Below are 13,311 nucleotides of genomic sequence, written 5' to 3'. Positions count from 1 at the left end.
TGATTTTAAATCCCCACAGCAGTTCTATCATATTGTCAGTTTTGCTAGTCTTTGGATTTGATACCAAGTGGCCACAATTTGAGCCTTTTAAAATCATAAGCTAGAGAAAGATCCGAACTATTATTAATAATCCTCCCCTGAAACTCTTCCAGAGGAAAGCAGTAGTGTGAATTTTTAGCAGTAGAAATAACATGAATTTCACTTGTACAGTTTGAATATCAGGAGACTCTGATTAAATCATCTCACTCTCTACATTCTAGAACTGAGGGCTTCTTAAATGCAATTAGAAATATCCTCAAATGGCCATAATTTATATATGCTTTAAAATGAAATTCTCTAGAAGCAGTCTGTCTGCAAAATTTTCAAGATAGTTATCATAACTGGAGTTACCATGAGCTGCTTTAACTAAAGGTTTATTTAATTATAGAACCCCATTTTATTTCTTCAGTGAATACTGAACTTTAACTCTTTTGATTTATTTTCTTTCAGAACTACAAATTTATCAAAAAGTTCCCAAAAGCTCCATTCCCTTGGCATAGCTAGCCAAGAAGTCAACTGTTAGTCTTTTGAGTATTACAGCTAAGCAATCTCTTTCCTACTGTAGTCAAATCATTACAGTAGGCTTCTTATCAATTATATTTTTTCTCAAGCATAACCCTAGATTTATGGCAGTTTACTTCTCAGTTTATGTCAACTGCCCTCACTGAAAGCAAATACTTAATAGCTCTGTTAGATTAGTGAGCCAGTTATCTCTTTGCTATAAAAGTTCTTATTTTATTCTTATTAATTATTAATCAGAATTGATTCTAATTCTTAATTAAGTTGACCTAATGACAATTGTTTGTCTAATTTGTATATCTGGAAACTGCATTTTATTCTCAAGTTGAAGATTACTTTAAAGATTATTTTGTTTCAGTATTTGTTCTTAATGTTTTATGGCCAAATTTTATTCAAAATAATAAAGTCTTATACAAAAGAATGAAGTATTTTAAAATTTAATCAGTACTATATATGACTTTTAAAGCCTGTTATATTCAGTGATACTGTATTTACTTCAGCATTTTAGGTTTTTATTTTTAACGTTTTAAGATTTTCCCTGTAACTTAGAGACCTAACAAATTTCCTTAAATGAATTCTTAATTTATAAATGTATCATAGAAGATTTTGTAATTAAGGGTTCTGTATTTAGGTTGCCTCTCACTCCTCAGCTTGTGTTTTTTAGACAAAGCTATCTTAAGTTCTCTAGCTCCTTCTACCAATGCATAAACCTTATATATATAGACACACATACACATGAACATTCATGGCAAGGAATAGATCACAACCCTGAAAGCTCTAAAACAGTATTAAATATCGCTTATATTCTGTCATAACTCCTGATAACTGCAGAGAAACATAGAGGTGTTCACTTTAAAAGTTCTTTTCTTCAGTTGTTAACTTGTAGCTACAATTGCAGAACGATTCCTGTAGCAATGAGATCAAGCCTATAATTTGTGGATATATTAACTGTAAAACCATTAGTTTGATCTTATGATTTAACTAAATAGTAAGTTTATTTCATTATTTAACTTAACAAGTTAAATAATGTATATTTTATATTAAAATTTTATCTTAACAGTTGGTTTATTCTTAGTTATTGTTTTAACTAACAATAAGTTTAACTAACACTTTATATATATAACCCTGTAGTCAAAGATTATCTATTCTGTTACCTACACATACATTCCAGTACTTGTAAAAAATTTTCTTTACTAGATGATGAAAATTTAGGGTTTTCTTGATTACATGTTCTTGCTAATTGAATCTAATTATCAAACATAATAAAATTCAATAAAAGACTATGTGCTATGGGTATATGAAGTATACCAGTAAAAGTTTATAATTGTAAAACAGTGGTTTTAAAATGGAAGAAATCATTTTTGATTTGAGATAGTGGAGTTAGAACATTTATGATAGATTTTAAAGAATGTATAGGTAGTATTTCAGCCTAACAGAGAGGAGAGTTTGTACAGTTTGTTGAAAGAGAAGAGAAACGATGTGATCAAAGTAGGGATAATATGGAGTATTTTTGCAGGAAAAATGAGTTGTCAAATTTGATTAATTTACAGGATACATACGTGAAGTGAAATGGGAAAAGTAGAGCCAAACTGTGAAATGTTTTCATTCCAATGGTAACGTTTTTGTGATTTGATAGATATAGAGAATCATAGATATTTGAACAAGGCCATAAGAGAATTATTCTTTACAGAATATTATTCTGACACCAGTGTACAGGTGTATTTGAAGGTGAGAGACCGAGTGAAGGGTTTATTAGAAAGTCATTGAAGTTTCCCAACATGATAAAGAATATAAATCAGAAAAGTGGCAGTGGTCTTATATAAAGGAGAGGAGGAGGTTTAGAGACTTGTCACTTAATTTATAATTGCAGGAAGGTGACAAAGAAGAGGTCTAACATGACTTTCAAGTTGCAGATTCAGGGGGTTGGGGCTTGCTCCACAGTTCAGTGGTTAAGAATCCCTGCTTTCACTGCAGGGACCATGGGTTTGATCCCTGATCAGGGAACTAAAATCCCACATCCTACATGCCTGCACAACGTGGCCAAAAAAAAATTTTTTTAGGGATTGAATAGATTATTGATGCCAGTAACAGAAATAGGGAACCAAGGATAAGTTGGTTTGGAAATAAAGATGTTATACTTTAAACATTGTTTCAGTTTCAGGTTCCAGTTTCCTTATATATAGTCTGTTCTACAGGTAAATAGAAATTCAGGACTAGGAAATTAGGAGTGAGATTGAGTTGCAGAATAGCAAGTTTGAGAATAAGCTGAATACAATGCTTGAGGATATAAAGAAGACCCCACTCCCAACACTCGGAAGAAAATATAAGGAGAAGATAGGATATATGAGAACAGACTGTTGGAGTGCTTATGTTACAGGGCAATGACAAGGAAAGTTGCTACAACAAAAAGACCAAGAATGGGGATAGTCAGAAGAATAGGAAAGTCAAAATATTGTCCTGGTTATAAAAACAAAAAGAAGAATTTCAGGGAATAAGTATACTTGAGTTTCTCAAAGAGGTTCATTTATACACCAGAAACAGAAAGATGCCTTTAAACAGATAACCAGTTCTTAAATTGAAATTTATGTTAGATAGAGAGGAAGTATATCAGTTTTAACAGTACAACAAAATCTCTAACTTGATAATACTGCCTAATTTTTCTCAACTCTAAAATGATAGTAAAGTTCTATTTCATTGGGTGGTTGCAGGACTAAATGAGATAACCAATATGAAGCACTTAGTTTAGGCCTGACACAAGTGAACAAAGCTGTAACATTCAGCAAATACTATTTACTATTTCATCATGGAAGAGTAAGGTTTGTTTCCAGTTTGGGCAAGGTTCTAGGGGCAGAGAAGGATTAGCAAACCATAGTCTGTGGGCCAAACTTGGCCCACTACCTGCTTTTTATATAGTCTGCAAATTAGAATGCTTTTAATATTTTTAAATGGTTGGCAGAGGCAGGGGAAGATTAAAAGAAAAAGAGTATTTCGTGACACAAATTCTAACTTCACTGCCCCTAAATAAAGTTTTATTGTAACACACCCACATTCTTTCACTTGTGTGTTACCTATGGATGGGTTTGTACTGTAACAGCATAGATGAGTAGTTAAATCCTAAAGTTTACAACCTGACCTTTCATAGAAAAAAAGTTTGCCAACCTGTTTTCGAGTAGCGTGACATTAAACTCTGAAATCAGTAAGGAATCATCCCTGTGCCTATCATACTGAGTAAAATATTACAGAGCTTCCTGGACTTTCTCAGCCAAGGGAGACTTGAGCGTTTTACTGATTTTTTTTTTCCCACAGTGCCATTTGGCCCAAAGGAATACCTCTTCATTTCATTTATTAAGTAGCTACTACAAATAGTTAGTAATGGCAGTTTGCACTGTGTCCAACAGATGTCACTGTACTTCACTTAAAATTTTAAAACATTCCATAGCACTCCTGTGATTTTGTTCTTGCATCTTGAATGCCTCAGTTCACATTTTGGGAACTGAGAAATGCTGTATGTCTTGAGTCTCTTTTCAACCCTATTGATAGGAATTAATTACTGGAAATACTAGAGGTTTTTTTGTCTAGAAAGTAGACCTCCAACATTATGGTGCTTTTAACAAGTTCTTTTAAACTTCTGTTACAGTAAACCTGGGCTATGAATGTGAAAGAAAGATTGTTTTGGGTTGTTTATTTTTAAATTACACATATCCTGTGCTTGTAGTAACTAGTTAGTTGCTGTGTTAACCGTCTGTATTTAACTGTGGTTGAATATTTAAACTCTTTAAGTGCAGTTGATGAAGTAAACTAGTTAAAGAGTATGGGTGTTTCGTTTTTAGGGCTGTTGGAAAACTGAAATGAAGTAAATATTTGTACAAAAATAGTTTTTAGTTGACATGTTTAATGTTTGGTAGAAAAATCCAGTGGTAAATTTAAGACTATGATATTTAAAATATTAATGAATTAAATATTATAATTAGATAGATATTGATGATTACTTTTGTTGATGATGATGGATTTAAAATTTCTTAACCCACGTACAAAGTGAATGAAAACAAAATTCAAGTGCAGTAGTTTGTTCACTCCATACTAGAATATTACCAGCTCTCTGTGCTTTTAACTGCCTTAGAAGTTTCTCAGTTAGATTTTTTCAGATGCTCTTATGCTAAAACTGGAACTTATTCCCAGTGATTCTTAAAGATTAGATAGTTACCCAGTATTGGGGTTTTACTTTATTATAAAATTATTTTAAAAAAGGAGAAAAGTTTGTTTTGCTCATAACTTCCTTTTATATTTTCAAACTTTCAATCTGTGTCTCTTTACCTGTTTTATTTTAATTGGCTTTAGTATGATTTCATTGCTCCTATCATACCTGTGGTGGAATCAGTAGATCCCGCATCGTGGAGGCAGGGCTTGCGCAAAACTGGCATTGTTCTTGTGCCCAGTAAGGGTGAAAAATCTATGGTGAGGCTTTTCCATGTGCAAGGATTTATGTTAGGTTACAACATAACAAGTTTAACGTGAATATTGGTTTCAACGATGCATGGTTTTAAGTCATTATGGTGTGCTCATTTCTCTTCTCTATTTGCATCATAATTTTTCTGTGTGATACAAAGTGTGGAGTGTGTGTTCTTAAACCTAACATCTCAACAGGTAATATTTCTTTTTTCAGTTTTAGATCTTTACATTTTGACTAAGACATTAACCTGCTTAGTAAGTGTTTCTCCTGAAACTATTAACTGTAATTTTAAAGCGTTTAATCTGTAAACTTCTCCTTTCCAGTTTAAGGACTGATCGGTCTTGATAATTTTTTTTCCTTTTCCTGAAAAATAAAATAAAAACAGTTTCCAACTTCAGCTACAAAAATTTCTCCCAAAGAAGAAGAGAGAAAAGATGAGTCTCCTGCATCTTGGAGGTTAGGACTTAGAAAGACGGGCAGTTATGGTGCACTTGCAGAAATCACAGCATCTAAAGAGGCACAGAAGGAAAAAGACACTACAGGTGTCATGCGCTCAGCTTCAAGTCCCAGACTTTCCTCCTCTTTGGATAATAAAGAAAAGGTAATCTGTTTCACAATTTGGTTTCTGTAAGAACTATAACAATTGGTTCTCCACTGTGTAATCATTATAATATCTATATATCAACTTAATTGATTTAAAGAATGACATGAAAATACAAATGTACCTACCTTCAGCCAATATCTGTATGGAATATAATTATTGGAGAAATCAGATGTATTTACCCAAAACATAAATTATGAGACTGTACTCCATTATAGGAATCCTTTACTCTGTAAAGGAATTCTTTACTCAGTAAAATCTATCAAGTAACAAGCTAATTTTATTTATTAAGAAAGATTTTCAAACTTTAGGAATGCATTTGTTCTAGACTGTGATTATACTCATAGGTTGCATTTATCCAGTATCTAAAATTTCTTTACCTACTTTTTCATCTGATACATCACAGCTTTGTCCTAGTGAGCAATTTTAATAGCTGTATTTTGAAAGGCACTATTAAATTGCATGAAATACAATGCACCACAGTTCTTTCAGTGCTATTTTATATAATTGGATTGTTTATTTTCCATTGCATTTTTAGTACTCAGATATTTTTCCATATAGCTTTCTTGCTCTATATAAGAATGTTTATTTGTATGTATTGAAATTCAGAAATGAATTATTCATAAAGTAATCTTAGGATTTTTATTTTGTATAAATTTATTGTCCTATTGTCTTGCAAGTACTTGATGGATACCATATAATGAGAATATAACAGATTCCATTACATGGCATCTACACTCTTAGATTTGGATAAATATAATTGAAATAATTTTTTGTTTTGTATAATGTTATTTTTTAAAGCATAGAATATCAAAGTAGTAAATAGCTTATGTAACATAAATAATTGAGACTTACCAATGAATCATATTTGAGAACTCTTTTCTCTGAAATAAGGATGTTTTGTCTTATAATACTATGTTACAGTAAATAATATGTTACAGAAGTTTTAGAAACAGTCATTAAAATGTGGAGGAATTTTTCTTATGTTAAAATGATCTAATTCTAGATTAAAGGAGAAAGAAAAGAAAATTAATTTGAGCAGGCTGTCATTTAGTGCTTATAGTACTTGAGTATTGATAGACATCAGTTTTAGAGTTTAGCTAGGAATGATGGAAATATTATCAAGTAAACTGTGATGATGGTGTAATTATATGTAGTTGCATACTTTTTCCATACTTTTAGCAGCACCTGTAATCATCGCACTGGTTTATTTTCACTCTCTGTTTCTCGCCATTGTGTAGGAGAAAGATAGTAAAGGAACTAGGCTTGCATATGTTGCACCTACAATACCAAGACGACTCGGCAGTACATCTGACATTGAAGAGAAGGAAAACAGGTGAGTGCATTATGATTTGCTTTATTTATTTATTTTTTTACTATGAAATCTTTACTGTCTAGCATGAGAGTTAAAATATGCGGGTTTGGTGGTTGTGATTATATGGGATATGGATTTCAGGAAGGAATGGAGGGTATCCCTAACAGTAACAGCATCAGGTACGCAGGTCTGAGGGGGCACAGAATTGGTATGTTCATGAAATAACAGTATAAATAAAGGCTTTATGGTTGTATCAGAGGGAGAGGACAGTTGTGGCAGATGAGGTCACTGAATAACGTATGTATGCTTCTAAATATTTGGAACATAATACAAAAGGAGAAGGAAGGGAGAAAAAGCCGTTACTTGACCACTGACAACATTTTAGTTTGTTTCTTCACTTTTCAATACATATAGAGTATGAGAACTTTTTCGTTGTAGTCATGTTATAGTATTCAGTTTGTGTCTTTTTCTTTCACCTGAGATCTCATAAGCAGTCTTACATGTTAGCATGTTGACTATGAGGGATCCATATTTTCTAAGGGATTCTTGCCCACACTAGTAGACAAAGTGATCATCTAAATTAAATTCTCCCATCCAGTCCATTTTGGTTCACTGATTACTAAAATGTCAGTATTCACTCCTGGAGTCTGAAGTCAAGTGGGCCTTAGGAAGCATCGCTACGAACAGACCTAGTAGAGGTGATGAAATTCCAGCTGAGCTGTTTCAGGTCCTAAAAGACGATGCTGTGAAAGTGCTGCACTCATTATGTCAGAAAATTTGGAAAACTCAGCAGTGGCTACAGAACTGTAAAGATCAGTTTTGATTCCAATCCCAAAGAAAGACAATGCCAAGGAACACTCAAACTACTGCACAATTGCACTCATCTCACACACTAGCAAAGAAATGCTCAAAATTCTCCAAACCAGGCTTCAACAGTACATGAACCGTGAACTTCCAGATGTTCAAGCTGGATTTAGAAAAGGCAGAGGAACCAGAGATCAAATTGCCAGCATCCATTGGATCATCGAAAAAGTAAGAGTTCCAGAGAAACAACTACTTCTGCTTTATTGACTATGCCAAAGCCTTTGACTATGTGGACCACAACAAACTGTGGAAAATTCTTAAAGAGGTGGGAATGCCAGAACCTTCTGACCTGCCTCCTGAGAAATCTATATTCAGGTCAAGAAGCAATAGTTAGAACTGGGCATGAAACAACAGACTGGTTCCAAATCGGGAAAGGAGTATGACAAAGCTGTGTATTGTCACCCTGCTTATTTAACTTATGTGCAGAGTACATGATGAGAAACGCTCGGCTGGAGGAAGCACAAACTGGAAGGATTGCTGGGAGAAATATCAGTAACCTCAGATATGCAGATGACACCACCCTTAGGCCGAAAGCGAAGAGGAACTAAAGAGGCTCTTGTTGAAAGTGAAAGAGGAGAGTAAAAAAGTTGGCTTAAAGCTCAGCGTTCAAAAACTAAGATGATGGCATCTGGTCCCATCACTTCATGGCAAATAGATGGGGGAACAGTGGAAACAGTGACAGACTTTATTTTCTTGGGCTCCAAAATCACTGCAGATGGTGACTACAGCCATGAAATTAAAAGACGCTTCTTGGAAGAAAAGCTGTAACCAACCTACACAGCATATTAAAAAGCAGAAACATCACTCTGCCAGCAAAGGTCCATACAGTCAAAGCATGGTGGTTTCTCCAGTAGTCATGTATGGATGTGAGAGTTGGACAATAATAAAGGCTGCATGCTGAAAATTGATGCTTTCAAATTGTGCTAGAGAAGATGCTTGAGAGTCCTTTGAACTGCACAAAGATCAAACCAGTCAATAATCCTAAAGGAAATCAGTCCTGAATGTTCATTGGAAGGACTGATGCTAAAGCGGAAGTTCCAATACTTTGGCCACCTGATGCAAAGAACTGATTCCTTAGACTAGATCCTGATGCTGGGAAAGATAGAAGGCAGGAGGAGAAGGGGATACAAAGAATGAGATGGTTGGATGACAGTACTGATTCATGGACATGAGTTTGAGCAAAGGAGTTGGTGATGGATAGGGAAGCCTGGTGTGCTACAATCTTTGGAGTCACCAAGAGTTGGACACGGCTAAGCAGCTGAACTGAACTGACGTTAGCGGGTATTTTCAACAAACATTGTTTTTCATCAGTACATAGTATTTGTAGAGTAGATCTGCTGATATTAAAGTAACCATTCCCTCTGCCCAAACTATGGACATTGAAATTATATAATATTTTGTCATCATAAATAAAACTTCTATAGGCATTTTTATTTCCCCTCATAGGTAGAAATTATTCTTTAGGTATAGAATCTTAGAACTGGAATCTTAGTGAATTGGTTTCATTTCTTAACAAATATTCCAAAAGTGTTTTTCTAAGGGAGTTTACTAGTTTCTACTTCTACTATGTTTATTAATGTGCAGCTTCTCTAACTCTGTTTTAAAATTATCTGCCAGAATCTGAAAGATTTTTTTTTTCACAGAGATTCTTCAAGTTTGCGAACAAGTAGTTCATATACAAGAAGAAAATGGGAAGATGATCTTAAAAAGAATAGCTCCATTAATGAAGGATCAACTTATCATAAAAGGTAATAATAAAATTCTTAAGTAACATTCATGTATTCTTTTATTAAAATATGAGGCAGTTTGTTTGGGGCTCTCAGTTTAATATTAAAAATGTGCTTTTATATATTTTTTGTTGTTTAAATAAAACTTTCATTTAAAGACACAGAATATATATTTAACAACAGGTTGAAAGTTTGCTCCTAAAGACTCAGAATATATATTTAACAACAGGTTGAAAGTTTGCTCCTACTTATGCCTTCCTATTATGTATTTTTAAATTAAGTATTTTGAAGTATCTTTTACATTATATTGAAAAGGAACTCTGTATATAATTACATATAAGTCAATTAAGTAATTGACTGGAGCATTTGAAATAGTCAGTAACTTGATTTATCTCATTTGGTGACTTGAAAAGTTTTTATTTGTGTTAGAACTCAGAATAGTAGAAATGCCTTGAATTGGAATGTTGGTAATATAATATTGGAGAGGGAGTAGAAGATCTATGCATTATTTTCTCCGCTGAGAGCGATCAAAAAGACTAAAAGATCAACAGATATAATATAGGCATGGGTCACTCCTAAGGCTGTGATCCATTGCCGAAACACTTCTGTTCAAAAATGTTAGTCTTAACTTCCCCTGAGTAAAACCAAGGTGTTATTCCAGGCAAGTCCATATGACATGGAACTGTTCCAGAAACCTAAGCTGTCAGATCATCTTTAAATCTTGTTGGTGGGTGGGGGTTTAGTAAAAGGATACACTACCAAATTAGTGAAATCATTTAGACTCTAGCAAGTTGTAGGTGCAACTCTTGGTGCTGGAGCCGGTGGTGTATTTAGGAACACAGTTTTTAAGATTTTTTTTCCTAGCCTTGTGAATCTGTATAATGTATAGGCATTGACTATAGAATACACCTACAGACACATCCTATATAGATATGACTCTTTCCTTTAGTTGCTCCTTTGGTAGAAGACAAGATGATTTGATTAGTTCTAGTGTTCCAAGCACCACATCAACACCAACAGTTACCTCTGCAGCTGGGCTTCAGAAAAGCCTGCTTTCCAGCCCAAGCACTACTACAAAGATTACACCGGGTTCTTCCTCCGCAGGCACACAGAGCAGGTGAGTCACAGATACGTGTTGTGTTCAGGCCTCCTGTGTGCTTATGTATGTGCATGCGTTCTTGTGTAGAAGATTGTGGGGCTCTGGATTTTTTCATTGACCTGGTTAAAATTATTTACAACCAAAAATTGATTCCAAAAGAGGCAATTATATGTCTGGGGAAAAAAGTTAAGTTCCTGACTTAAGAACTTTTCCTTGAATTAAGCTTCTTAAAATGTAAATTTCTCTCTGACAGCTCTGGGCGAACTTTTTGGTTCATGGTTGAACGATGTCTCACGTTGTGTGTTTGTTTTTTTTTTAAAATCCATCCCTGTAGTCACATGTTCTCAGCTGCTAGAAAGTGCTTTCATTGTTTAGCTGTTTTCCTTTTCTCTTTTTGTGTTGCTGCTTATGATGCTATAGTACCTCAAATCGTTTGTGGGCTGAGGATAGTACTGAAAAGGAAAAGGACAGTGTTCCTACGGCAGTGACCATTCCTGTTGCTCCAACTGTTGTTAATGCTGCAGCCTCTACCACAACCCTGACCACAACTACTGCTGGCCCTGTCTCCTCCACTGCAGAGGTCAGGGAGAGACGCAGGTGTGTACAGGTCCTGATAGCACTGCTGATATATCTTGCCCAGTGATGTAAGTTGTCTGTTTTGTTCTGTTTTTTAATCTTGGGAAGTTGGTCTCCATCTCTTCAGCAGGTTAATACAATGAGATAACCTATGTCAGCTCAGAACTCTGTAAATTGATATAATTAGCAATTATTAGCATTTAGGCTTGGTAACCCACCTCTGACAGTTCTTGTTTAAAGGCACTGAGCCAGACAGTTATCTTACTTAGCCTTCTTAGTTTTAATGGTTGTTAGAATTCAAAACATTTTTGTAGTGAAGATCTAAACACGTACTCTAAACACATATCAAGCAAATCATACTCATGGAAAATTAGATGTAACATGAAAAAGACAAATTTTTTATTCTTCTCATTGTTTCCCCCTTCTGCTTCATTGTTAAGAAATTTGATGCTTAACAGGTTCCTTTTTGTTGTTATATTTGAGAATTTTATTTTAAAATTCCCTTGTTGAAAAAAATTTTAAAAATTTAAAAATAAAATTCCCTTGTTGAAGAAAGGCTTCTTAGGCATCTATGTAAGCCAAATAATTTTACATATGTTTAATACATTCACTTAGTTTAAATTCTGGTATTTAAAAATAGAAGACACTTTTTAAATTTTTTAAGAGTCTGTGAATTTATTTTGTGTGCTAAAACATACTTAGAGCACTGCTCTCTTCTTCCTGTTGCAGCCAGTTGGTATGGAATCATAGATGTGGAAAGGAACTTACTATTATCTTTTATGATATCCTTTACAGAAGAAAACTGAGTCCCAGCAATATTAAGTGACTTTTCCACTTTGATTGTGAGAGCTAAGGCTAGGCCCAAATTACAGGAGAATCAGTGCAGGGGGTTCTTTCTGTCTGCTATATTGCTCATTGTCCCTAGCTTTTAATTTGGTTTTACCTCTTGGGAAAGCATATTTTAGGAAACTAAATGTAACCTCTTTAAATATTTTATTCTTTCAGAATTAACCACATAGCTGATATTTTCCATAACTAAAATGCCAACCAGATTAATCTGGTTTTCTTTCTGGCACATGGTATTCATATATAGACAGTCTTATATATCTTTTGTCTCTGATGCCTAGCAGAATGCATGGCGTGTAAAAGTGGTAGTATCTTTACAGTAGATTTGTGGTGATTATATGGAAAGATAAAATGTTAAATGTTAAAAAATGTTTTAAAAATGTTAAAAAATGAAAACTTTTCTAGATTAAAAAAGTTTTTTCTGTCATTGCATCTTTAGTTTCTGTCAATATATTTATATTTCATTTCTATTTTTATGGTGAAATTTAATGATACTTCGGGGCTTCCCTGGTAGCTCAGGCTGTAAAATGTCTGCCTGCAATGCAGGAGACCTGGGTTCAATCCCTGGGTCAGGAAGATCCCCTGGAGAAGGAAACGGCAACCCACTCCAGTATCCTTGCCTGGAGAGCACTACAGGCACTTAGCACTTTGTGATTTGAATACCAGTACAGGTCACATCACATTTTAATTATGCTTGCTTGATTTTTCTCTGAGTTTTGTAAGTTTTAGGTTTGGGGGTGTTTTCAGTGAGAGCACATAGTCACAGAAATTAGAGGATCATAGGCATTCATTCTCTTCTAGTGAAAATAAATTTAAAGGCTTTGCTTTTTTGGAAGGTAGTTAAAGGGGAAAAGGCTTGAGAATTCTTGATTTTTTTACTCCTTGTCTGCCTTAATCCTAAAATAAAGAGTTCTCTGCGGGTCAGAATTTCTTCTTCTGTAAAATCAGGTATTTAATTTACAATTTTTAACTTCTAGAATCCTTTCTATTTCTAGCATTCCATACTTTAAATTTTTTTTCCAGTGACAATTAAAGCCAATGACTATCTCCCAAAAATCATCAGTTGTTTCAGAACTAGTAAATTATGATTCTTAATCTCAGATTTCTTTATTTTATGTTGTTGAAAAGTATTAAGTTTCAGCCTTTTAGAATTAATCCTGTAAGATTTTAAAGATTGAGAATTAAATATTTGGCAATATTGTTAAGACACAGCAGGTCCTAATAGTGTAAGTAGAAAATTTGTCTTGTTTCAGTGATGTTTGCAGTAATATTAAT

At 34.0% G+C, this 13,311-nt stretch overlaps 1 protein-coding gene across 8 annotated transcripts in view; it reads left to right on the top strand.

Annotated features, from left to right (window-relative positions):
* PPP1R12A (protein phosphatase 1 regulatory subunit 12A) overlaps nucleotides 1-13,311 on the top strand; it is a 156,024-nt gene that overhangs the window by 107,295 nt on the left and 35,418 nt on the right. For 6 of the 8 annotated variants that reach the window (XM_065934137.1, XM_065934139.1, XM_065934141.1 and 3 more), the window contains exons 10-14: nucleotides 5,394-5,609; nucleotides 6,851-6,945; nucleotides 9,432-9,536; nucleotides 10,465-10,632; nucleotides 11,035-11,211. In XM_065934137.1, the coding sequence (XP_065790209.1) occupies nucleotides 5,394-5,609; nucleotides 6,851-6,945; nucleotides 9,432-9,536; nucleotides 10,465-10,632; nucleotides 11,035-11,211 (761 nt within the window). The remainder of the gene's footprint in view (nucleotides 1-5,393; nucleotides 5,610-6,850; nucleotides 6,946-9,431; nucleotides 9,537-10,464; nucleotides 10,633-11,034; nucleotides 11,212-13,311) is intronic. The other 2 variants (XM_065934138.1, XM_065934140.1) reach the window with 2 other exon arrangements.

Source organism: Muntiacus reevesi, chromosome 4, assembly GCF_963930625.1.
Source record: "Muntiacus reevesi chromosome 4, mMunRee1.1, whole genome shotgun sequence".
NCBI lineage: Eukaryota > Metazoa > Chordata > Mammalia > Artiodactyla > Cervidae > Muntiacus > Muntiacus reevesi.
Note: the sequence above shows the minus strand (reverse complement) of the source record. Positions and strands in the feature narration are given on the sequence as shown.